This window comes from Rana temporaria, chromosome 6, assembly GCF_905171775.1.
Source record: "Rana temporaria chromosome 6, aRanTem1.1, whole genome shotgun sequence".
Classification (NCBI taxonomy): domain Eukaryota; kingdom Metazoa; phylum Chordata; class Amphibia; order Anura; family Ranidae; genus Rana; species Rana temporaria.
The window spans coordinates 4,713,314-4,740,036 of NC_053494.1; the positions used below are offsets into that span (position 1 = coordinate 4,713,314).

General features: G+C 47.7%; 1 protein-coding gene across 3 annotated transcripts; it reads right to left on the reverse strand.

Annotated features, from left to right (window-relative positions):
* Window positions 1-522: 522 nt before the first annotated feature.
* Window positions 523-26,502, reverse strand: PFAS (phosphoribosylformylglycinamidine synthase). Of its 3 annotated transcripts, none has more exons than XM_040355898.1 (29): window positions 26,205-26,502; window positions 22,174-22,317; window positions 18,870-19,005; window positions 18,522-18,627; window positions 16,669-16,855; window positions 16,468-16,573; window positions 15,140-15,280; window positions 14,887-15,011; window positions 14,497-14,625; window positions 14,279-14,410; window positions 14,068-14,196; window positions 13,839-13,912; window positions 13,586-13,742; window positions 13,449-13,510; window positions 10,792-10,953; window positions 10,592-10,702; window positions 9,754-9,885; window positions 9,432-9,662; window positions 9,160-9,340; window positions 8,991-9,074; window positions 6,452-6,607; window positions 6,173-6,292; window positions 5,077-5,222; window positions 4,483-4,693; window positions 4,314-4,405; window positions 4,117-4,231; window positions 2,651-2,803; window positions 2,323-2,478; window positions 523-867 (listed from the first exon to the last, which is right to left on the reverse strand). In XM_040355898.1, exons 2-29 carry the CDS (start codon window positions 22,289-22,291, stop codon window positions 554-556), a joined length of 3,966 nt encoding a protein of 1,321 aa, XP_040211832.1. In that variant the 5' UTR covers window positions 22,292-22,317; window positions 26,205-26,502; the 3' UTR covers window positions 523-553. The 3 variants fall into 3 exon arrangements, with proteins under 3 accessions (XP_040211832.1, XP_040211831.1, XP_040211833.1); XM_040355897.1 differs by lacking the exon at window positions 26,205-26,502 and adding an exon at window positions 26,069-26,171; XM_040355899.1 differs by lacking the exon at window positions 26,205-26,502 and adding an exon at window positions 26,069-26,170 and having other exon boundaries at window positions 2,323-2,475.
* Between the last annotated feature and the right edge of the window lie 221 nt (window positions 26,503-26,723).

The window sequence follows — 26,723 nt, forward strand, 5'->3', positions numbered from 1 at the left end:
CTATTGGTAAGATGTTAGCAATTCAGCCCATCAGATTCCACCAAGAAATTCATTGTCGTCATTTTGGGTGGACCAGACAAGAGGGCAAAACATGAAAAAAGCAGCAGCCCATATTTATTACAGGTATTTACTGTATATAGCGCCAACAATATAAACTGCCCTTTACATATTGTACATTTACATTGGTCCCTGTCCCCAAGGAGCTTACAATCTAAGATCCCCATCACATACATGGGCCAATTTAGACAGGAGCACTTTAATGTCTGCCATGTTTGTTTTTGGAGTGTGGAAGGAAACTTGAGTACCTAGAAGAAACCAAAGAAAGTGCATGTATACACTCCATGCAGATCGTGTCCTGGCTTGGATGCAGACAGAGAACCCTAGGCCTTCAAGGCAGATGTGGCAACACTAGAGGAGTCGATGATGGAATGTGTAGAGGTCAGTAATACACTGCATTAGTCTCTAGTGCAAACATGGTGGAAAAAGTCTGACCTGCGAGAAATAAAACAGAGTTGAGTTTGGCATCACTCTGCTCCCTGAGCCTACACATTGTTCACACAGCGTTTTTCAGACACCAGTTGTATCCGTTCTCAAACAGCCGCATCCAGGGTGAGACGCTAAGCGACTGGTACCAATCTTCTGGCATCCAGGGCCACTGCCAGGTCAGGATGCTGCGTTCTGGATGAGGCATCATGGCGAGATGGCGACCATCCTCAGAGCAGAGTCCAGCAATTCCCAGTGGAGAGCCATTGGGATTCATGGGGTACTCTTCCGTAGGTAGGCCTTGGTCATCGACAAAGCGGACAGAAGCCAGGTGGTGGGAAGTCACATGATCCAGAACCGCCTGAGACCGGAACTTCATCAGACCTTGAGAAAGGGAGGAAGTCAAATGAGCTGTATTACGTCTGGACTCTAAAGTACTAGATTTCAGAAGTCTGATATATTTTATTATTAATAATATGGAGGACCCCATGAGCAGGAGTTTTGGAGATAGAGACAGAATATACAAGCATGATTATCATCATCTGTAGGCCAGGGACCAGAGTTAGGGGGTACTGACCCCTGTGCCCTCCACATGTACTGTAGTGAGTTGGCCGAAGAAGCTGCCACAAGGTCAAAGCCTAGCACCCACCACACCATCCTTGTCATGGACTTCATCCCCTTTGGAATCAGGAGACCAGGTCCATCACACACACACACACACACACACACACACACACACACACACACAAAGACTGGAAAACTCTTTATAGCAATGCCACACCCACTGCCTGCTATCAGAGAACCCAAGTGCCCAATAACGATCTCTGATGAGCTGACAGAAGGTGAGATGCTCCAAAGTCTTTAGAGCACAGGTGTCAAACACAAGGCCCGCGGGCCGAACCCGGCCCTCCAGGCCATTTCATGTGGCCCTCACACCTCTTTTGCAGCTGCAGGAGAGCTCCAGCCCTCCTCTGGTCCTCCTCCAGACCCCTACTTTCAAGCAATGCATCCAGCTTCTTCCCAGCAGTAGCATAAGGAAAGAAAGGGGGGTGCAGTGTGATATAAAAAGGGAGAGTGGGGGGACTCAACTTCTGATGGTGGGGTGGCTCTTGACATCTAATGCAAGGGAGGGGATGCGCTGGAAATCTAATCTTATAGATAAAACTGGCCATTTTGAGGGCAATAATAATGCCGATGCGGTCCACCATGAAATTGAGTTGGACACCCCTGCCCTAGAGCAACATATACCCCCACCACAGTGACCAATACTATAATGAATGACCTATACCACCACAGCTACCGAAACAATACCAATACTCCATCAGAACGACCAATACCCCCAACAGATCTACCTTTACCCAATCAATACTCCACCACAGTAACCTATACCCCCCCCCCCCCCCCATCAATACCATACCACAGCAACCTGTATTATAGGCAAAACCACTTATACCCCATTAATACCATACTAGAGCCACCTATATTATTGGAAAGCTACCTATACCCCCAAAAAGCATTCCCTACACCATACCAATATTATAATGCAACGACCTATACCACCACAGCTACCAAAACGCAACCAATACCCCCATCAGAATGACCTATACTCCTCCAGAGCAACCAATACCTGAACAGAGCTACCTTTACCCTATCAATACTCCACCACAGTAAACTATAACCCCATCAATACCATACCAGAGCCACCTATATTATTGGCAAAGCTACCTATACCCATAAAGCATTCCCTACACCATAACAATACCCCATCAGAGCACCCATTACACCCACTAGAGTACCTCACATCTCTTATTAACTTGATACAACGCAAGAAGTCTTTACCTTCTCCATGAGCCACCCAGACCCCCAGCGATGAGCCGGACATCCCCTGTAGCAGGATAGATGGACCCTCTTCAATTTTCACGGTAACAAAACGGGACTCGAAGCGTCCAGAGGTGTTGTGGTTGAGTAGTATGCCTTGTTTGGGGCCCTGCCCTGCTGGATGGAAAGATAATGTGAATGGACAGCATGAAAGACACATGTAACATGATGTAATAATACAAGGACAGAGATCTGCTGTAACCCAGGACAAAACCAGAACTTGGGAGTGGAATTCCCGAGCGCCACAAATACATGGATGAAGTTCCCCCGGCATCCTGGTTTTACCCACCTGCATCTGTTGGGTTCTCAGCGCCAACCCAGCCTAGAAGAGCCATAAGCTGGCAGCCATTGCAGATTCCCAGACTGAACGTGTCCGATCGACGGCGGAAGGCTTCAAACTGCTCGCGAACACCGGCATTGAACTTCACAGAAGCTGCCCAGCCTGGAACAGAGGAATTCAATGATACTGTACATTAGACATGTGCAATTCGTTTAGTTCCGAATTCGTTTAACAAATTTTGACAAATGAGTTCATTCCGAAGTTTCCGGATCGTTAGGAGTTAGGGTTTCCCCTTCCTTGAAGAATAAGGCTAGGACTCAGGAATTGGAATAGGAACCTCCCCCAGAGGTCAAATTTTATACTGCAGGTTCCCAGAGGTCAATGGTCACAAGGCATGGCTGATCCATCCCCCACCAAAGTTTACTGCCTACCCCAACTAAAGCGGGGGAACAAACAAGTCGGAATACCGAAATTTTGGAAAATTCTAAAATTTCGAATATTTAATTAGGCATTGAAATTTCCTTTCAAAAATGTGTCCGTTAGTGAATGTAACAAATACATCCGAAGTGACGAATTATCGAAAATATTAAATGGAACGTAACGATCGAATAATATAAAAAAAAAAACAAAAAAAACAAACACAAAAACACAAACACACACACACACACACACACACTATTGTTAATTAGTTCCATTCGTTACTTTGGATAATTTGTAACTTCAGATAAACAGACAAATTTGAAAGAAAAATTCCAATACCTGTAATTTAATAGTTATTTTGAAATTTACCGATTTTCTCTTTTTTTCAGATTTTCGAAAATTCAAAATTCCAAAATCGGAAATTAGAAAATTCTGAATTTGGATTTTTGAATTTCCGAAAAAAGCTGAAAAAAGAACTAAATGAAAACAATTTTTTTGGCAGTGCATATGTCTACTGTACATGCGCCAAACCTTTCTAAATCAACTTCACTAAAGTTGTAAGAAACATGCCGTTACCCTAATACTCTATGGGGGAAATTAAAGAGTTGCACAAGCATAATTGCCACTCTTTTAAACTTGGGGGGGGGGGGGGGGATACAATGCTTCTCCCAATTAACAAAAGGGGTGCAAGACTGATGACCTCATCTCTGCCTAGGCAATGCCAGTGACTGGAGCTAAAGGATGGCATTTTAGATGATAAAAAAGGTAAAAGATAAAAGGTGGAGCTTTAAAAAAAAAAAAATTATATATATATATATATATATATATATATATATATATATATATATATATATATATATATATATATATATATATATATATATATATATATATATATATATATATATATATATATATATATATATTCTGGTTGGAATACAATTGGTGGACTCTCTATGCCTGACCTGTCAGCTTCAGGGCCTTCCTAGAGATTTTACCCCACATCCCCCTCCGAATAACTCCAGCATGTTGCAGAATTTCAGGTGATCTTTTACCTTTCGCAGAGCCAAGAACATCAGCATAGCTGAACCCTCCAACAAACACCAGACCCCGGAAGATGTCCAGTGTGCATCCTCCAGATAGAAGATCCTCCATGGTGACATCCCAGACCTGGAAATGAGAGAAGGACAATGAGAGATTGGAGTCTCAGGAGACACAGAATGCCGCACTTCCGATTGGACCCGGCCATTACCTCAAACCCAGCCATCAAAAGTGCCGCCGCCATTTCTCTGTCACCATTACTGCCCTCTTCGCGCACAACAGCCACCCTCGGCTGGGTGGAACCTACGAAGATAAACAGCACATGTAGACAATGCAGAATCCCCCCAAAAAAATGGGTCGTTTAGTTCCTATACACATACCGGCTCCAGCCACAAGAGGGAGCTTTTCATTGGGGTTAAAGGTCAGATGATACTTGGGTCCTTCTCGTCGGAGGAGTCCCGCCTCCTCTTGAGACACATAGCTGGGATTGGCTTGCAGACGCTCCAGTTGGAAGCTTGTCTCCTCCCACATGGCCCTCAGTGTTCCCACCTCATCCCGAAGCACTTCTTCCCCATTCACACAAACTCTGACCTGGAAAAAAAATTAATACCAGAATTGTACAGAACTATAACTGCAGGTAGGCGACATCTACCATGGAAAGGGCATTTTTAGGTTGTGCGTCAATGGCATCAGCCACACACTGCTGTACCAGAGAGCTAAAATCAGCAACCTTTTAGGTGTAGGAGGTCTAAAGACCAAGCGCCATTTCACAAGAAGAAGAAAACAGCGGCACCCAGTTCCATATAAGGAACAACCTTGAAAACCAGAGGAATGAGGGACATGTTGGGAGGGCTAAAAAAAGAACGCAAGATTACAATTTTAAAAACAGAAGCCTAGTATTTATCCTGGCCGGGAGTTCAGCTTTAAAACAGTTGGATGATCAATGAGCCCTTTTCCTTTTCCAGGACACTTACAATGGAAGTCGGTCCTCTCCCATAGGTGCGTCCAATCTTTACACACTGCAGTCCAGATGCTCGGTACTGCTCCAAAACCCGCTCATGTTCTGCCTCCGGGACTTCCAGTACCAACCCCAATTCCTCTGCGAATAGCAGGTCCAGTGCTGGAGAGAAACAAGGGAAGATATGAACATTTGTAAAAAGGTAGGTCAATATTAGTGACAGGCGACGCAAAGAAACGCCTAGTAACCCAAGAGATTAAACCCATGATGTCCATGTGACAGACTGGAGGAGAACAGTGGCAGTGCGTCCATAAAGGGCGCAGGAGCGACACCCCCTCTCTTCTGCACCTGTCAATCACCTTGAGATAGATTCATGCAATGCATGAATCTATCTAATATTGTCACCGCTGCCTCCCCTATTCAGGTGTCCGGCCCCTTGTCGGGCATCTGAATTACAGCAGCTTTTTTTTTTTGGTAGTGCTTGATTAGAGCCGTGGGCTCCAATAGGCATCCTGATTAGAAACAGACTAATAGGCTTCCAAATTGGTAAACAGTGGGTGCAATGCTGTGCGTTCGCTGTTTACACACAGCGTTGCGTTAGGGAAGCGATTTATTTGCTTCCCTAACAGTGGCCCGCCTCTCAGCCAAACATGTGCTCGGGTCTGGTTACCCTGTCACCTGATTGGTTGAAGCAACAGGGGCTGTGATTTGATGCCTATCAGACGTCCAATCATAGCAGAGGATGGGAGGAGACATGAGGACTCGGAGAGTGGAGTACATCGCTGAGACAGGCAAGTGCCAGGCGGGGGGCACAGTGGCAGCAATTGATGGGCACAGCGGTGGCAATTTATGGGCACAGCGGCTGTTTGCAGCCCCCCCAAAAACTTTGCACACCAGCTGCTGGAGAACATGCAAGGAATAGAGCACTATAAGGTCAGACAGGGATAGAAGATCAGCCACCAAATTAGGAGGAGGAAGAGATGACCAGGGCATGGAGGGTGAGGACTCAACATCCTGGCACCGTTCGGGGGACACTAAAGCCAGCAGAAGAATCTGCAGAATCGTCAAAGTTACACAAGGATGTGCGAGTACACAGAGAAACACTTCCTTACCTCCAACGTCTGGGGAGGAAACTTCAACATCCAATCCACAGTTCCCAGCGAACGCCATCTCCAGAAGACACGTGATGAGACCGCCATCACTGACATCGTGTCCAGCACTCAGGAGGTGATCTGAGAACAAGAGACAAGAGAACCATGGAGGAAACCACCAAGTATATGCCAGACATTCCCAGAACAAGGTACAATACAATACACAAAATCTGATATATACAGTATAAAAGGTGTGTACAATAGGGGGACTCTGGAGAAGGTAAAGGGTAGAAAACTCACCTCTAAGAAGCTTCTGAGTGACCTGGAAGCAGGACACCAGTGTCTGGGGGTCATCCAGATCTGGGGATTGTTCTCCCAGCTGTGAATAGCACTGGGCTAAGGCACTACCACCCAACCGGTGCCGACCGGGGCTAACAGGGACGTACAAGAGGATGCCTGGAACCAGAATGCAAAAACAAAAAAAGGAATTATAAACAAAAAATAAATAAAATAAAAAGTCACCAACACACCAAGCCAAGAGAAGAGAAAAATTCTCAGACTACCCAAAAGTATAAGTCATGCTGTACATTATGTATACCAAGCAGGGGCAGACCGACAACTCACTGGGCCACCGGGTAATAGGAGATTATGGGGCCACACAGTAATTATATATAAATATAAACAGGAGTCACTTTTGGGCACAGATTGAGCCAGGAAATAAGGGACATATGTTGGATTGTTTTAGCATGGAACAGTAATCCACAATATTCAGTAATGTCTGCAAAGAACTAATTACAAGTTGTTTGTTTATTCTGACCCCAACAGGTCAATAGAGTGACTCATTCAATGTGTAACATGGACTGTTGAGGTGCTAATTAAGTCTACCTGGCTGTAGTGATGGGGCTTACTGTGATTGCATTCTGTTGTCCATTGTGCCAATTAAGTCTGCTCCAAATATATTTTATTGTGTATGCTAATGACACAGTTTTGTGTGAAAATACTATGGATAATAGATGTGGAATGTGACTTGTCAGCTGTAGTAATCAACTCCTGTAGATTTGGTGCCAGAGAGTCTGTCTGGGATGTGGATTGAGGGGGGAACTCGTTAAGCACCCATTGTGTGATGTTTTGGGTGGAGTGTTTTATTGTCCCTGTGATTACGGCAGCGTGCTTTCAAACTGTATATAACAAGGCTGAGTTACCATTAAAGCATTCATTTGTTTTAACCAGAGAGAACAGAGCTCGTGTCTCGTCTTTCTGGGGGGGAATTCTTATGGATCGTGTCTGCTGGATTGTTGGAGTGTCGGATAAGCTGTCTTGGGTTGGTGGAATGGGAAATCGTAAACGGTGTTAACCCCCTGACTAAAATTATATATATATATATATATATATATATATATATATATATATATATATATATATATATATATATATATATATATACATATACACATACATACATACATACATACATACATACACACACGGTACTGGAGAGGCAGGGGCAGCTATAATTTTGGGATACAGGCATACCCCACTTTTAAGTACACAATGGGACCAGAGCATGTATGTAAAACGAAAATGTACAATACCTTTTTTCACTTATAAGGTGTAGTGGGGGGTCAGGGGGTGTAGTGGGGGTGTTAGGAGCTGTAGTTAAGGTCTCAGGGGCTGTAGTGGGGGTGTCAGGGGCACACTGGAACAGGGCGGGCTATGCTCTCTGAGCTTCAGCTCCTTCTACTGCGGCTGCAAAATGTCTGTACAGTGCTTGTAAGGCACTTTACATACACTCACGGGTATGTCCTTACTCGCGAGTGTATGTAAAGTGAGTGTACTTAAAGCGGGGTATGCCTGTAAACAAAAAAAGTAAGATTTTTACATACTGTCCCTGGTTTAACTGAGGCTGGCAACCCTGATGGGCCCCCTAGTGGCATGGGGCCCTCGGGCAGTGCTCGAATGGTCAGTCCGCCCCCGATACCAAGTGTCATGCAAATACACCTGGGGCAGCCAGGACTGGGTACCACCACTTGGTCTAGCGAAGACATACGGAGGTGTGCCGAATGCTTGAACAGTCTTTACGCTCCAGTTCCCGTTAATGAAAGTAGCCAGAAATTGCGCATAACACCCGGAAGGTAGAGAGGCAGCAGCACAGCAGTGTGATCTCAGGCAAGTAAACCACTGACCAACAAGGATGAGGGTTTGTGTTCTTGTTACAGCCCAAGCCTGCTACCGACCAGCAATTTTTTTTTTTTGGGGGGGGGGGGGGTGCCGATCACATGACTAAACCCAAAAGCACTTGTACAATGATGTTCAGATAAATAGGCTTGTGGGAACACGGCTCAGTCCATGCCTGTATCTGGAATCCAACGGCCTTCTGTTGAGATGGCATGACCAATGCTTTGGCATTTTGTCAGGCGATGGGAACCAGCACAGAAGAGTCAGGTCAATGTTTAAGACCTGGGCAGGGGCGGACTGACAACTCATGAAGCCCCCGGGCAATAGAAGATTATGGGGCCCCCGGGCTTACAGATGGCCACCACGCCAGGAGGCAGTGCAGAGGCGGGGCAGCTAAAATCTCTGGATTTTCACACCAAAAGCATGTCGGTTTCGGACATATCAGGGACAGATTTTTACATACTGTCCCTGGTTTTACTGAGCCTGGCAACCCTGATGGGGCCCCCTAGTGGCATTGGGCCCTCAGGCAGTGCCCGAGTGACTCAATGGTCAGTCTGCCCCTGGACCTGGGTACACCTTGTATATTCCTTGTCTGGAGCAAGAATAACCCAGCTTGGCCAAGCTTTAGGTTGACAAACAGAAGCAACTAGAGGTCTAGACTTACCACCCATGCCAGGCTTCTTCAGGTCCGGGGTGACGGTGGCAGTAATATCTGGACACACGGCATACACCGAGATCACCAGAGACCCTGAAAATAAGACAAGTGATTAGAGAGGAGGATGTAATAGATACATACAGTAGAACAAATGAGGACAGGGGCCATTTTATCCTACCTGGAGCCTTCACAGTTTCCGAGCCAACTCTGGCCGCCATGCTGAGGGAATCCTTCCCTCCATCCACAGCTATGCCAAGCTGTGCCATCACATCACACATGGCCACGCAGGCGTCATACAGTGCAGCGCCCTCTCCTGGCAGCTTAGCCGCCCACATCCAGTTCCCACTGCATTTTACATCCTGTGTAGGATTGCCAGAAGAATAAATGGCAGAATGTTGTGCATTTCCATTGTCCGCATAAACACGCGGATATACAGAATTGGGAAATTACCTTCAAATCAGTGATGAGAGCAAACACGAGATTGGTCAGCGCCTCCCCCACTGCCATTCGGGCCCCAGCCACTGGGTTCAGAAGACCTTTTATTGGCTGCTCTCCGATGGCTGTGGCTCCTCCCACAGTGTCAGTGTAGGACAGTGCAACCACCGCCACATCAGCCAATGGGGTGTGGAGGGGACCCACGCACTGCTGCTGAGCCACGAGGCCGGTGACAGAGCGATCCACCTGCAGATGAAGACCGTGTAAAAAAACAGTACTACAGAACTACTGACCACATATCCAATCAGGATGGGGGGAACTCTGAAGAGGCAGTCACCTTATTGGTCAGATATCTCTTGCTGGCCACGGATGGGAGTCGGAGAACCCGTTCCAGGGCTTGTCTCACGGTGAGACCGTCTGGGAGTGTCAAGGGTCGGAGTTCAGATGAAATTCGGTTTAACACAAACTCCTGAAATATAAAAAGAAACAAAAAAGGTTGAAACAGGAACTCCACTGAGCTGTCCAGAAACATTGTTTGCAAACACCGTTCTAAAAAAGATATTCAGTATCTAGTTGCAAGGACAATGTTTTCTTTTTTTTTTTAAATTGAAGCTTCTGCCTGTGGCCAATCCTTGTCAGCATACCACAACTCAGGAAATCCAAGTCCTCTTGTAGACACCAAGCAAAAACAGAGCTCTTAATGTGTAATGTAAGGGTACGGACAGATTGAAGAAGCATGGGGGGTGGGGACAAAGATAAAAAAGGGGAACCAAAATTGGTCACCCAAGGTCGAACTTTATAGGCACAATGGAGAACATAATCAATAAATTATACAATATTTATTGAAAGAAGTACATGATACATATAAAGCATTTAAAAAAAATTGAAAAACCATACAAAAAATACATGATGTAGAGTGAGCCCCTGTGCGTCAACGCGTTTCGCTGTTAAGCTTCATCAGGACACAGATGGAAGAAGCATTTCTTTAGTGTCCAACCTCCTGTAGGCAACTGTTCATCGAATTTTAACTGGTTTAAAAAGGTAAGCTCTTATTTTTTGCTACTTTTACTTATTAGATCTCTAAAACAGCCCACTTTGAAAAATCTGATCAGGGCATTTAAGTCTTCAGATCGTTACACAATTTACACACTACAGTGAGTGGGGATAGTCTTTACCTTACGAGGCATTTTGCCCAGCACCCATTCCAGTTCCAGGTCCACCGGCACAGAATTTCGGTCACTGTGATCGGGTTTCGGATCCGCCTCGTTTCCGTTCACCAACACGATCTGCGCGGTTGCAAAAAGGGAGGAGATTCAGTGACTGCGCTTCTGAAGAAGGTACAGCCAGCCCGCACTGTGGTGGGGTAGGTACTTACCCTGCCATCCCCAGTGATCTTTCCAACAAAGTCTACAGGGGATCTCTCCCTGCGACAGACCGAACGCAGGAACTCCGCGTCACCTGGGCGGAGGAGTAAGGCATTGGATTCCTGGTACTCCGCACCCCAAATCTCCAAGACACTGAGGGTGGGGTCCCCCAACTGCAAAGAGGGGTAAAAAAAAAAAAACAAAAAAAAAAGAAAGAAAAAGAGAAAAAGAAAAAGAAAGAGAAAAAGAGAAAAGAGAATGGGGAACAAAGGTTTAGGATCATATGGCAAAGTTATCAAAATAAAGCAACCCTGTCACAAGGATAAATAAAAATGACCACCACTGTCCACTACTGCTATATGAAGCCTCTGTGTATCAGATGGCACATTCCAAGCTGGTTCCTCTCAGTAGCTGTAAATGCAATGTAGCCCCCCCCGAGGGACCGCTGACGACGTTGGATCCCCCACTCCCAGGGGCACCGAATCTTCACAAGCACCCCAGAGTCAGAACAGTCCGACTTAGATTTTTGCTATTTATTGAAGGGTAATAACGTGGATAGGGATGGAAAGTTATGGGATGCCCACTTAACTTCAGCACGTGTTTCAGCAAAACTCCAGGGACATTTTCATATATACATTCTCCTTCTCTTGCCTCCTGCACACTCTTGCTTCAGCTGACTCAGTGTAGAATAATCTGACAGGCTCCCAGTCAGGTTTTAGCAATGGCCCATTATAGGCAGGAACTCTTAGCCCCTGGTTGTGTAGCAAAAACGTGAAACAAAAATAGTGAAACAGCTTCCTCTGTGGCCACTGATCCCCCGCACCACATCTTCAGGCACTGCCAACCCACCTGGCTGCAGCTGGCCCTTTCACTAGCCCCCTAGGCCAACTCTCAAACCAGTCTTCCCGACTGACTCTCAGGGGAGGAATGAAGACTTAAGCAAATCACCGTCTTTAGGGGGACTGGCTACAGTCTCCCCCCTTGTTAGTCGCCAACAGTGTTGCTACTTGCTCTGTCCTCTTGTTCCTGTGCCTCCAGGAAAGCCTCCTCCTGTGTGTTTTAGAAGGATCCTTCCATCACCCAAGCCCCAGCCCAGGGCAGGACAACACCCCCACCACCACCCAGCCACCAGACTAGGGGGTACCATTGAGGGCCACCAACAGCCTCCTGAACACCATCTCCATCTTCCACCCAACTGCTCCTGCTGGCATGACCCATGCCTATTTATGAAGCGATCTTAGCCCCCTGCCAGCCTAATTCCAAAAGATTCTCCAACCTCCTAGACTAGGGGGAGGCACCAGAGATCTGCCAGGTGAGAGTCGCCCAGCCCTGGACCCTGACCCAGATTCCATAGCTCAGGCTTAGCCTTGAGCTAAACTAAAAAATGTACCTACTATACGTCTAGCCCACACTAGAGTGCTACAGCAAAAAAGGTCCACGTGGTTTACCAACAAGCCTGCTGGCTGCAGCTGCCACATTGTTTATAAGAAAAACTGCAACTGTATTTCACTTTTTTGGATGATCTATCAATACATAAGGCCTGAAAATTCTGGGCTGTATTCATTTACGGCTTATATAAGCAACACTGAATCCATTTTACAGAAGTCTACCCTAGTAGCACGTGGAATGCAATTGGCTTTGCAGACAAGGGAAGGAAAAGGCCTCAGGGAAAGAAAGGTAAGTGGGATACATAAATGAGTGGTTACTGGTTCCTTCAGAAAGGGTAGGGGCAGCAGAAGTTACAGGGAGGAAGATGGTATAAGGGGCAATCTTTTTTCTGGAGCCAAGGTGAGGGGCAAAGGAAGGACTCGGGTATGGGACGAGAAGTGGAATAAGTAAGGGACAAACACTGATTCCTGCCACCATGGTAAGGGGTGAAAGAACAACTCTGGTATGGGAAGATTGTGGGGGGGCGGGGGACTCAGGGAATAGAAGGTAGGTAGGTAGGATTAGTAAGGGACAGTCATTGATTTCTAAAGCCAGGTTATGGAATGATCCAAGTATAGGAAGGTAGGTGGGTTTAGCAAGGGACGGTCACTGCACCTCAGTGGCGTCCCCTCCTGTAATCATAAAAAAAAAAAAAAAAAAGAAGGGCCCTTTAAGACATTAAGAATGACGTTCTGCAGCGCCGCCCCCTCTGGCTCTCGCAAATAACATACATTCATGCATTGCATGAATGTATGCAATTGTGGCCAGCTGCCGCTGGTCTATTCAGATAGCCGGACATAGGGCGCCGTCTACCTGAATAACGGCAGCTGGTTGGCTGAGCGGAAGTGCCCATCAGAGCCAGCGGCTTTCAGAGTACGGCTCCCGGATGTCTTATCCTCGGAACGTACAGGGGCTGCGTCCCTTGGATAAGGCTGACGGCCGCCTCAGCCAATCAGGTTCACCGATTCTGGTTATCGGTAACCCGATTGGCTGAAGGGTCATCGAGGGCGGGAGAAGACATCGAGGGACACGGAAGCAGAACGGGAAGTGCATTTTACAGGGCACACCGGCGACAATGGGCACAGAGGCATCAATGGGCACAGTGGCAACAATGGGCACAGCGGTGACAATTAATGGCACAGTGGCTGCGTTTGATGGCATGGCACAGTGGCTGCAACTTTATTTATTTTTTTGCATCCCCCCAAAAATTTTGAGCACCAGCCACCACTGATACACCTACCTGGAAGGTTTTGGTGTAGATGATGGCTCCTTCAGGTTCGCTGAGCTCTTTCAGGACGTTACCTGCGGAGTGGATCAAACAAGTCAGGATGGAGGTTTAACTAACAGAAATAACAGGTTGAAGATCCAGGTCCTCACCATTCCCTCCTGCCCCCTGGTCATGTATACTGCAGACAGGATTCTTCTCTCCTCTCTCCACACATGCCCGAACGGCCCGATTCATCTTCTGCTCCATCTCTGCATCTCCTCGCTGAACTGCACCAAAGTCCAAATCGCTGGCGTTGTCCCCCTGAACCTGGAGTATGGTGAAGAAGAATAATGGGTGTTCTCAATCTTCTCATCAACTACTCCTCAATACCAATACAGCCTGGCTCCAGAGACTATCCCTCACCTGAATGGAAGAGGCCGCTCCACCTCCGACACCAATCCTGTACACCGGACCTCCAATCTTCACTACATGCATTCCTACAGGAATAGAACATAAATATGGGATATTTGGCACATTGAAAGTAGGAAATTACTTTAATACCAACTAGAAATTTCTGCTTAAAACCCCCCCCCCCCCCCAACAAAAGTTAGATTTTAAATATTTGATCTGCTCTTCACATCGTAGCCCTCACCTGGTTCCGGCTTCTCCTTTTTCTGGTGAATGTCCTCCATGGAACCAATGCCAGCGCTGAACATGATGGGCTTCACCCACTCCCTTCTCTCTCCGGAGGGCAAGCGTAGGCCGAAGGAACGGGCAAACCCTGTGGGTAGATCACAAAAGGATGAATATAGCTCACCAATGATGATTTGTGTACAGAATAAGATGCGTTGCACATATCTCACCTGCTAGCACTGGCTCTCCAAACTTGTTGCCATAATCAGAGGCTCCATTGCTGGCTTCAATGGCCACCTCTAGAGGCCGGGCAAACTGGACCGGGTACTGAAAGGAGTCTTCCTCCCAAGGAAGGGGGTAACCTGGGTGGAGATGGGCATATAATCAGTGAGCAAAGAACAAGACGGCCATGCAAGGGTAGAAGATTGGTCATATACAGCCAACTTACCTGGAATGTGCAAGTTGCCGAAGCAGTATCCAGCAGTGCCTGCTATGACATGAGCACCCTTCCCTGTGGACTGCACATCCCTAATACGCCCGCCTGTGCCCGTGGTGGCACCACTGAATGGAGCTACACCTGAAAGAGGGGGGGGGGGGGGTTAAGTCACATGACCCTTAGACTTCTAAAACAGAGGCACAGACATGTCACATGATCCTCAGTCCTATAATAGAGATTGTGACATACATGTCACATGACCCTCATTCTTATGATGGGGAGAGACACACGTCTCATGTTAGACCCTCAGACCAACAATATGGTGCAGAAGCATAGACTTGCCACACAACCCTTTTCCTCATGAAAGGTTAGTACAGGGTCAGTGTCACGTGTGGGTCTCACCTGTGGGGAAGTTGTGGGTCTCAGCAGTGAAGATGAGGTGCCGGGTGGAGCTGTGCAGGTGATAGCGGCTGGCACGTAACGGGTCATCAGGAATCAGACTTTTCACCTCTTTCCCCTTGATGGCACTGGGTAGATAAAAAGGCCAACCATCTTATAAAATGGTATTAAATTCATTTCTCACATGACTAGATAATTGTATCCAATAAAGTTCAGACCTGACAATGTACAGCACCAAACCTCTATTCACACCTACCTGCTGTTATCACAGAATTTGATGACATTGTTGGGGTTACTGGTGTCCTGTGTCTTCATGATCAGATCAAACAGCGAGTGAGCCTTCTCCTCTCCGTCTATCACTAACCGACCCTTGAAGAACCAATGTCGGCTGTGCTCACTGCAGAGAAAGAAGGTACAGAAACAAAAATATAAAAAAAAAAAAAAAAAAAAAAAAAAAAAAACGCAAGACACAAAAGTTGGAGAAGAGAGAGAAAGAGAAAGAGAAAGAGAAAGAGAAAGAGAAAGAGAAAGAGAAAGAGAAAGAGAAAGAAAGAGAGAGAGAGAGAGAGAGAAAAGAGAGAGAGAAAAGAGAGAGAAAAAGAGAAAAGAGAGAAAAAGAGAAAAGAGAAAGAGAAAAAGAGAAAAGAGAAAAAGAGAAAAGAGAGAACGAGAAAAGAGAGAACGAGAAAAGAGAAAAGAGAGAACGAGAAAAGAGAAAAGAGAGAACGAGAAAAGAGAATCCCTCGGAAAGGTTGGGAAACCCTTGTTTCAGCTCCCCATGCACCTCTTATGTCCAAGGCACAGGGTAACAGAAAACAGTTATCCACAATATCTCCCAGGATATATGTAAAGACTATTCTTGGTTGGTTTGAACTCAACATGTTAGTTGAGAGAGCTGATCACATTTGCCTTTGTACAATGTAGGAGACGGGCCGACTCCTGCTATTGTGAGAAGGTGTCCTGTATTTATACTTATGATAATGTATAATCTACTGTGTGAAGCTCGGTGACAACAAGTCTGACCTCTAGTGAAATCCTAATTAATCATAACAATGCCCAGGAGGGCACGGAGTCACATCGGCTGCTTTAAGGGATTAGTTAATTAGCTCATGTTAATTAGGTTTCTGGTTATAGGTGTATTGTTAGAGTAATATGAGCAGGATGGGGGGGGGGGACCTCCTCTTCTACTGTATATAAGACTTGTATTCTTGTTCTAATACACAGTTCATGTTTAGCAAACAGACGAATATTGTCTTGTTTGGTGCATGTTAGGGGTTGGAATATCTGATATCTAGGTTCAGACTGGGAGGAAGAGGAAGAGGTATATGACAAAAGCACTCAGAGTGTAGGACGTTTCGTTACAGAGATCATATGATTACTCAGTTACTAGTATACAAAGCAATCTGACACAAATCAAAGGCGGGGAAAAAACCCGGAGCCCTAGAAAGAATTTAATAGAAGTAGCAGGTGATGTTCAGCCATGTTCCTCCACAAATTGGGTAAAAAACAAGTTTTGCAGTGATCCCCATTCACTGAACAATTACTCTTCATCCTGCCGCCCAATACACACAAAGTATCACTGACCTATTGGACTGAGCCAGATCAAAGCACTCCACGCTGCTGGGGTTGCGGCCAACGCGCTGGAAGAGCCCCGTGTAATAGTCCAGATCCCAGGAATCAAACGCCAAACCTGCAGATGGATGGAGAGGATGAATATGGGACTTGAGGAAACATTCCAGAAATCTAATCCCGGGAGAATCTTTCCCCACTATGGGGCGCACATACCCAGCTGACTGTTTGCCTGCTCCAGTGCCGCCCGTCCACACCGGAGCACATCCACCTCATAGACCTGCTCTGGACGCACCGAGATCTTAAAGGTCGTCACCGGAACCGGATACACACATTCCGTCATCCGATCGTACAGCGACGCAACAAGCTTCTGCTTCTCGCTCTCCTCCAGACCTCTCTGGAACTTTAAAAAAAAGTGAACAAGTGATTTTTTTCATTACTTAGAACACAAGGACCAGTTTTTCGGGGCACATTGTAAAGCAAAAAAAAAAAAAACACAAACAAACAAACACCTCAACAACCTGCATTCTGTAACCTCAGAGATAGAGATATATATATATATTAGGGTTGTCCCGATACCACTTTTTTAGGACCGAGTACAAGTACCAATACTTTTTTTTCAAGTACTCGCCGATACCGAATACCGATACTTTTTTTTAAATGTGTCCCCAAATGCAGCCATGTCCCCCCACAGATGCAGCCATGTCCCCCCCCATATCCAGCCATGTCCCCCCCCCCCATATGCTGCCGCATCCCCGCTGCCGCCGCTTAGTTAATACGGGCGGCGAACATTACAGCTGTCATTTGAATAGCTGTAGTCTTTCGCGCCGCGCTGCGAAAGACTAAAAAAAAAGGATTTTTTAATTTATTTTTTATTTTAAATCCTGACTTGGTTTGCGAGTGTTGTCTTGCAAAACGAGCAGAATTCAAGCCATGGCGGTGTGCAGTACCGCATTTGGCCAGAGGCATGGGGGCGCCGGAGCCGATTGGAGCCGTTGGGAGAAACTTGCGAATACTGCGTTCCCGAGTTCAGCCGAGATGTGTTCGAACCTTTCAGAGTATTTCCGAGGCTCTCCGGCACCCCCCCCCCCTACCTCTGGCCACACGCGGTATTGCATGCCATAGAAGTCAATGCGGATCAACTTATTTCCATTGACTTCTATGGGGAAACTCGCTTTGATATGCGAGTGCTTTGGACTACAAGCATTCTCCTGGAACGAATTATGCTCATAATCCAAGGATCCACGGATAGAGATTATATATATATATATATATATATATATATATATATATATATATATATATATATATATATATATATATATATATATATATATATATACACACACACACACACACACACACACACACACACACACACACACACACACAATTTATGCAGAACTTACCATACTGTACATTCACATCAGTCCTTGTCCAAAGGAGCTCACAATCTAAGGACCCTCACATACATTACAGGCTGAATTTACACCAACGAGCTAACCAGCATGTCTTTGAAGTTTGGGAGGAAACCCACACAAGGACAAGGAGGAGAGCAGACTCCATGCAGCTAGCGTCCTGGCTTAGCTTTGGACCGAGAACCCCTATACTGCAAGGAAGACTTCTTAACATGCTCAAAATAGCCCCAATAACCTGCTGTTGAACCCAGGGCCGATCCTAGGCAGGGTGCACAGGGTGCATTGCACCCAGGCGCCTGCAGAGGTGGGGGCGCCAAACATCTAACACACTCTCTAACAGAAGCCCTCTCTGTGTCCATCAGAGAGGCCCCCCTCCAGGTCCCAATGAAGTACTCTGCTTCTCTTCCTGTATTTTGTTTATTTTTAAGAGATCACGTAAGGATCCCGGGGTAATGAAGACTTTGTGGGGGAGCATCTCTGTGGTTGAGTCGTTGCCATGGGAACATTTGTAAAGGGGAGGAGTTAGTAAAATGATGACGCCCATGTGGGGGCGTCAGAAATATTTCTGCACCCAGACGCCTGTGACCCTAGGATCGGCCCTGGTTGAACCCCAATCAACCTCTTTGGGTTTAGTGATCCCCCCCATCCTACCTTTATCAGGAATCTCTTGGAGCATTCTATCCTGTCCACGGCGGTCAGTCCGATGGAGCGGCAGATGGAGACAGCGTTGGTGGAGGAGGCGGTGGAGAAGTTCAGCCTGTAGAGGATGGAGACATTAGAGAACTTCATTAGGGAAGGTTAGAACCCCAGTTAGGTTTTTACTGTTGGCTTTATTCCTGTTTGGGAGATTTCCCGTCTCGCAGCGATCCTTTATTAGTGGCGCTATATTGTCCATTCAGGCCAGAGTAGCAGAGTCCTCGTTGAGCGGTATTCAAACAAAGAGTTTAACTATGAGAGACCTTTATGGTTGGGATGCAATAAATACTGTCTGTGGCTCACCTTGGTCCAATCTCCACGAGCAGGTCTGAGGGTTCCGGGTGTAGAAAAGACACATCTGAAGTGCCCTGGGGGTCGAAGGGGCAGCTGAAAAGCCAACGCAAAGACTCCGCCTCCGCGCTAGGAGGCGGGGCTTCACCTGCACAGAAAAACACAGATACCTTTATGTGGGATGGACAAGATTACCAACGTCAGGCAAGAGGGAAAGAAACTTGTGGATTTAGAGAGGTGGCAATACATCATAACGACTAATTATGGCCAGACAGGGCCGATCCTAGGGTCACAGGCGCCTGGGTGCAGAAATATTTCACATGGGCGTGGTCGTTTTACTAACTCCTCCCCTTTACAAATGTTTCTCTGGCAATGACTCAACCACAGAGATGCTCCCCCACAAAGTCTTCATTACCCCGGGATCCTTACATGATCTCTTAAAGCGGATGTGTCACGGGGAAAAAATATTAAAAGCCAGCAGCTACAAATACTGCAGCTGCTGACTTTTAATATTAGGACACCTACCTGTCCTGGAGTCCAGCGCTGATCGCAGCAGAGGAGGAGCGATCGCTCGTCACTCTGCTGCTCCCTCCTCCATCCACGGTGAGGGAACCAGGAAGTGAAGCGCTGCGGCTTCACTGCCCGGTTCCCTACGGCGCATGCGCGAGTCGCGCTGCGCCCGCCGATTGGCTCACACGCTGTGTGCTGGGAGCCGAGTGTTCCCAGCACACAACGGGCGACAGACGGGAAGTCAGAAAAACCCGTCTTTCGCCCGTAGCGTGTGGCCGGAAGTGGGTGCAAATACCTGTCTTTAGACAGGTGTCTGCACCCCCCTCCCCCTGAAAGGTGTCAAATGTGACACCGGAGGGGGGGAGGGTTCCGATCAGCGGGACTCCACTTTAGGGTGGAGAACCGCTTTAAAAATAAACAAAATACAGGAAGAGAAGCAGAGTACTTTATTGGGACCTGGAGGGGGGGGGCTCTCTGATGGACACAGAGAGGGCTTCTGTTAGAGAGTCTGCTAGATGTTCGGCGCCCCCACCTCTGCAGGCGCCTGGGTGCAATACACCCCGTGCACCCTGCCTAGGATCGGCCCTGTGGCCAGATAAATACAACCATCAATCAGAATCTATTTTTTCCTGGTGAATAGACTACAAGCTGTGATTGGTTCTCTCCAGATTATTTTTTACTCATCATCCGCCCATCACCGATTACGGCTCATCATCCGCCCCATCACGATTACGGCTCATCATCCGCCCATCACGATTACGGCTCATCATCCGCCCCATCACCGATTACGGCTCATCATCCGCCCCATCACCGATTACGGCTCATCATCCGCCCCATCACCGATTACGGCTCATCATCCGCCCCATCACCGATTACGGCTCATCATCCGCCCCATCACCGATTACGGCTCATCATCCGCCCCATCACGATTACGGCTCATCATCCGCCCATCACGATTACGGCTCATCATCCGCCCCATCACCGATTACGGCTCATCATCCGCCCCATCACCGATTACGGCTCATCATCCGCCCCATCACCGATTACGGCTCATCATCCGCCCCATCACCGATTACGGCTCATCATCCGCCCCATCACCGATTACGGCTCCTCATCCATGTTATTTGAATGGACTGCTCTACACTCCAAAAAAAGCACGCCAAAAGTAGGGCCTTTTTTTTTTTCTTTTTTTAAAGCTGAGTTTTGTTTGGTTTAAAAAACACAATTTTTTTCAAAATATATAAAAAAAAAAAAATAAGAAGAAGAATCATCATTTTTGTTGTGTGACAAAAGGTCTGTTTCTTCATCACGTTTGGGGTGCCATCAACAACGAATGCAACCCAAAAGGTGTGGCTATAGCGCCATCTATATAAAACACGATCCAGAAAATCGGGCAGAATCCATTCTTTTATTTTCTATTCCAATTTCGGAAGCTTAGTCCATTCTTTCCAAAAATTCTACATTTTGGAAAACAGCTACATTCTAATACACAATGGGGCAGATCCACTTAGATTTGCATGGGCGCAGCGTATGGGAGATACGCTACGCCGCTGTAACTTACTTTGTGATGCTTTGAATCAACAAAGAATTTGCGCCGTAAGTTACGGCGGCGTAGTGCATCTCTCGCGGCGTAACAGCGCCTAATTCAAATCGGCGAGTAGGGAGCGTGTTTCATTTAAATGAAGCGTGTCCCCGCGCCGAACGAACTGCGCATGCGCCGTCCCTAAATTTCCCGCCGTGCATTGCGCTAAATGACGTCGCAAGGACGTCATTGTTTTGACGTGGACGTAAATTACGTCCATTCCCGATTCACGGACGACTTACGCAAAAAATAAAAATAAATTCAAATTAAACACGGGAACGACGGCCATACTTAACATGGCAAGTCTAACTATACGCCACCAAATAGCAGCTTTAACTATATGCCGGAAAAAGCCGACTAGAGACGACGAAAAGGAATGCGCCGGCCGCTCGTACGTTCGTGGATCGTCGGTAATAGCTAATTTGCATACTCGACTCGGAAAACGAAGGGAACGCCACCCAGCGGACGCCGAAGAATTGCATCTAAGATCCGAAGGCGTACGCCTGTCGGATCTAACCCAGATACCGTCGTATCTTGTTTTGAGGATTCAAAAACAACGATACGACGCGGAAAATTTGAAAGTACGCCGGCGTATCAGTAGATACGCCGGCGTACTCTCTCTGTGGATCTGCCCCAATGTCTTTGAAGGAAATCAGTAATAGGTTTATATTTCAAAATTCATTTGATTACATTTTTCCCCCCAAAATTTGTCTTGAATTTGGATTGGTTATTTCGGACTCGTTTAAAAAGCGTTACTTTTGTAATTCAGAGATTTGGATACATCAAATCTCTGAATACCAAAAACATATTCCGAATATCCATTTGGAACGAGACGAGCCGCACATGTCTACCGGAAGCCCAGGCGACAGGGTGACAACCTGGAAGCATAGTTAGGAAGCTGGGGACAGAGCGTTGTCACCCTATAAACACAGGAAGGACCTGAACAAAGGACCTCCATGGCGGGATCATTTTTAAGGAAGGCTGCAGATATTGAAAAAGACGCTTGCAAAAAAACAAAAACAAACACATATTAAAGTTTCTATGAAGGTTTTGGTGATCAGGTCTACATCTACGTTATAAGAATTGCTGCCTCCGACACTCCCCTGTCTAGGCAATAAAGATTATTGATCATCTAATCAATCCTTTGACACATCAGGACTATTGTTGGCTCAGACACCAAGCCGCAGTCTTGAGGGGGGGGGGGGGGATGGGGGTGTCACTCACCGGTCCAGTTGACGTTGTAGCAGAGCTCTCTCTGAACGCTTCGGATATTCTCCGCTCCGGGCAGACGCAGGGAGTGGGCGGAGCCCTGGAGGGCGCAGTAGAAGTGCAGGACCACCATCTTGTCTGATGAGTAGGGAGGGGCACCTGGGCAGAGAGAAGAACCCACAGAGTCAGAAACCAGAACACTCCGAGACACAAAAAAAACAAACAAAAAAACCACACACACAACCACCAACCAACAACCAAACACACTCTAAAAAGTTAGCCCAATTTTTTTTTTATATATTGTAAAAGATGTTACGCCGAGTAAATAGATGCCCAACATTGGTACGGCTTAAAATTGCGCACACTCGTGGAATAGCGACAAACTACAATACTTAAAAATCTCCATAGGTGACGCTTTAAATCTTTTTGAACGGTTACCAGTTCAGAGTAAAGCCTCGTACACACGATCGGACTTCCATCAGGCGTTGGTCGTGAACAACATTTTCAGCCAACGTTCACCAAACTACGTGTTTTTTCAGCTCTTTACCGCCACCCTTTGGGCAACTTCTGGTATTGTTGTCCGTTTAGCATTAGTTCCGAGCATGCACGTTTGTACTTTGGATTTTAGTTGGACGGACAGTTGGTGAGCATGAACAGCCAACATTTGTTGTCGTTAATTCCGCCAACAATTGTCTGATGGAGCGTACACATGATCGGATTATCCGACACAACACGTCCATCAGACAAATATGGCCATAAAATTGGATTGTGTGTATGGGCCTTTACAGAAGAGGTCTTCTGCTAGATTTGTTGCTTTCACTGCAATAATACCTCACACGTGTAGTTTGAACACTGTTTACATTTGCGTGTGCGACCTGCGTATGCATTTTCTTTGGTGTGTGAGCATGCGGGGAGCTTTAAAAAAAAAAAAAAATTCTTATTTTTACCCTCCCCTTTAAACAAACAAACAAAGGCCCCCAAAACCCATCACATCCCCAGAAACAAGCACAGCCCCAGAACCGAGTGCAGCCCCCCCCAAAACCCATCACATCCCCACAAACCTAGAATGGAGCACAGCCTCTAGAACCCACCACAGCCCTCAATGACCATCCCTTCCCCAGAAGCAAGCGCAGGCCCCCCCCAAAGCCCATGACATCCCCAGAACCGAGCACAGCCCCCAAAGCCCATCACATCCCCAGGACCGAGCACAGAATCCCCCCCCCCAAAGCCCATGACATCCCCAGAAATAAGCACAGCCCCCCCAAAACCCATCACATCCCCAGGACCGAGCACAGAATCCCCCCCCCAAAGCCCATGACATCCCCAGAAATAAGCACAGCCCCCCAAAACCCATCACATCCCCACAACCCTAGAATGGAGCACAGCCTCTAGAACCCACCACAGCCCTCAATGACCATCACTTCCTAAGAACCGAGCTCAGCCCCCCCAAAGCCCATCACATCCCCAGAACCGAGCGCAGCCCCCCCCCCCCAAAGCCCATCACATCCCCAGAACCGAGCGCCGCCCCGAAAACCCATGACATCCCCAGAACTGAGCGCAGCCCCCAAAACCCATGACATCCCCAGAACTGAGCGCAGCCCCCAAAACCCATGACATCCCCAGAACTGAGCGCAGCCCCCAAAACCCATGACATCCCCAGAACTGAGCGCAGCCCCCAAAGCCCATTACAGCCCCAGAACCGAGCGCAGCCCCCAAAGCCCATTACAGCCCCAGAACCGAGCGCAGTCCCCAGAACCAAGCGCAGACCCCTCCCCCCAAAGCCCATCACATCCCCAGAACCAAGCGCAGACCCCTCCCCCCCAAAGCCCATCACATCCCCAGAACCAAGCGCAGACCCCTCCCCCCCAAAGCCCATCACATCCCCAGAACCAAGCGCAGACCCCTCCCCCCCAAAGCCCATCACATCCCCAGAGCCGAGTGCAGCCCCCCAAAACCCATCACATCCCCACAACCCTAGAATGGAGCACAGCCTTTAGAACCCACCACAGCCACCACCCACCATCACTTCCCCAGAACCGAGTGCAGACCCCCCCAAAGCCCATGACATCCCCAGACCAAGCGCAGCCCCCAAAGCCAATGACATCCCCAGAAACTAGAGCAGCCCCCAAAACCCATCACATCCCTAGAACCGAGTGCAGCTCCCAAAGCCCACCACATCCCCAGAACCAAGCGCAGACCCCTCGCCCCCCCCCCCAAAGCCCACCACATCCCCAGAACCGAGTGCAGCCCCCCCCCCCCCCCCAAAGCCCATCACATCCCCAGAACCGAGTGCAGCCCCCCCCCCCCCAAAGCCAATCACAGCCCCATTGATACATCCCAACACTATAATAACGTTATCAGAAGTTTCTTTATTTTGTGTGATTTTATGTTGTACAATAAACAAACACAAATTTATTCCACTTCCTTCCCTCTACAGACAATGGTCACAGATATCCTGGGTGCTCAGTGATTACACAACACACTCTGAATAATTGTACAATGTTCATAAAATGCTGTTCTTCCCTACACAAGATCCTTGCAGTGTAGAGCACAACACACACACACACACACACACACACACACACACACGAGAAGAAATACAATTTTTTTTTTTTTAAAGTTACAGATAATAAAAGCACAACAATCCAGGTTTACAAAACAATGATCAGCAACAGTTCAGAGAAGAATAAAGCACAACCACTCATATTTATAAAATATAGATCAGGAAAAGGAGATAAAGTTACAGATAATTATAAAGTACGTTTCAGGTTTATAAAACAATCAGGATGGACACAGAGCGGAGATAAAAGTTGCAAACGAGAATAAAGCGCAGCAATATTATATATAAATATAAAATCACAATGGGGCGGAGTTGCTTAAACTAGAGCACTCAGATTCTGGTGCAGCTGCGCACGGGAGCGAATCAGCTTTTACCTTCAGCTTGTTCTAGTAAAGCTTTGGCAATAAGACCTGGAAGCTGATTGGTCTCTGTGTAGAAGTGATTTTGCACTCTCCAGCTTTAGTAAAATCCACCTCAATGATCAGCAGAAGAAGAGACACAAAGTTGCAGCCAGGAACTAAAGCACTGCCAGAGGATATTCTGCAGAGTTTGTATGACAGTCACCCTTCCAGGATGTGTATCCTGCCTGGCACCATTGCCAGGCACCCTGCCTGGCACCCAGCACCAATCACTCTGCCTGGCACCCAGCACCAATCACCCTGCCTGGCACTGATCACCATGCACCCAGCGATTGGTTACTGTGCACCCTGCCTGGCACCCAGCACCAATCACCCTGCCTGGCACCCAGCACCAATCACCCTGCCTGGCACCCAGCACCAATCACCCTGCCTGGCACCCAGCACCAATCACCCTGCGATTGGTTACTGTGCACCCTGCCTGGCACTAATCACCCTGCCTGTCACCCAGCACCAATAACTGTGCACCCTGCCTGGCACCGATCGCCGTGCACCCAGCGATTGGTTACTGTGCACCCTGCCTGGCACCCAGCACCCTGCCTGGCACCCAGCACCAATCACCCTGCCTGGCACCCAGCACCAATCACCCTGCCTGGCACCCAGCACCAATCACCCTGCCTGGCACCCAGCACCAATCACCCTGCGATTGGTTACTGTGCACCCTGCCTGGCACTAATCACCCTGCCTGTCACCCAGCACCAATCATTGTGCACCCTGCCTGGCACCGATCGCCGTGCATCCAGCGATTGGTGGCAGGCAGGGTGCACAGTAACCAATCGCTGGGTGCAAGGCAGGGTGCACAATGATTGGTGCTGGGTGCCCAGTGATTGGTGGCAGGCAGGGTGCACAGTAACCAATCACTGGGCACCCTGCACTGAGATCAGAACACAGGATCCCTTTGTAGAGTTCCTGTACCATTCATACAATCGCTCACCTAGACCATGTGCTTCCAGAGCAGAGACTGCTGGAGGAGGGGACACCCAGATATACTGCTATGGAGGAGGGGTAAGGGAGAACAAGAGATGGGGGAGGGGTGACAGGGATGGGAGGCAGCAGAGGAGGAAACTCACAGAGAACTGTCTGTGCTGCTCACATGCGAAGAAGATCTTTGACACAGTTGGTCGGCTTAAACATGTATTGCAATGTATGTGAAGCGAGGATCACAGAGCTGATCCATGGGCCGGACAGAACCAGGGGGGAGGAGGGAATAGCTGGAGTGCGAAGGGTTAATCTTCAGTGAAAGTGAAATCCCGGAGCGGAGTGTTGGGAGGGTGACAGGAAGGACGCGGATCATCGTGCGTAGTCTCAGGCTGATAATTGTCTTTCCGGTCTGATGAGGGTCACCCGTTGTGCGTTAGGCGCTCCGGACCCTCGTGACGTCCTCATGATTGTCCCCGGGTGACCCCCACCTTCCGGGTCAGAGCGCCCTCCACCGGTGAATGATCAGTAGACTGAGGTGTGCTTGCCGCGTAGGGTTGCCAACTCATCCCTTTAAAACAGAACACATATGAATTACACGGGTTCTGAGGCTAATTTAATGCAAATAAGGCACCAAGTGAGTTTAATTACCTCCTTAATCAGCCACAGAA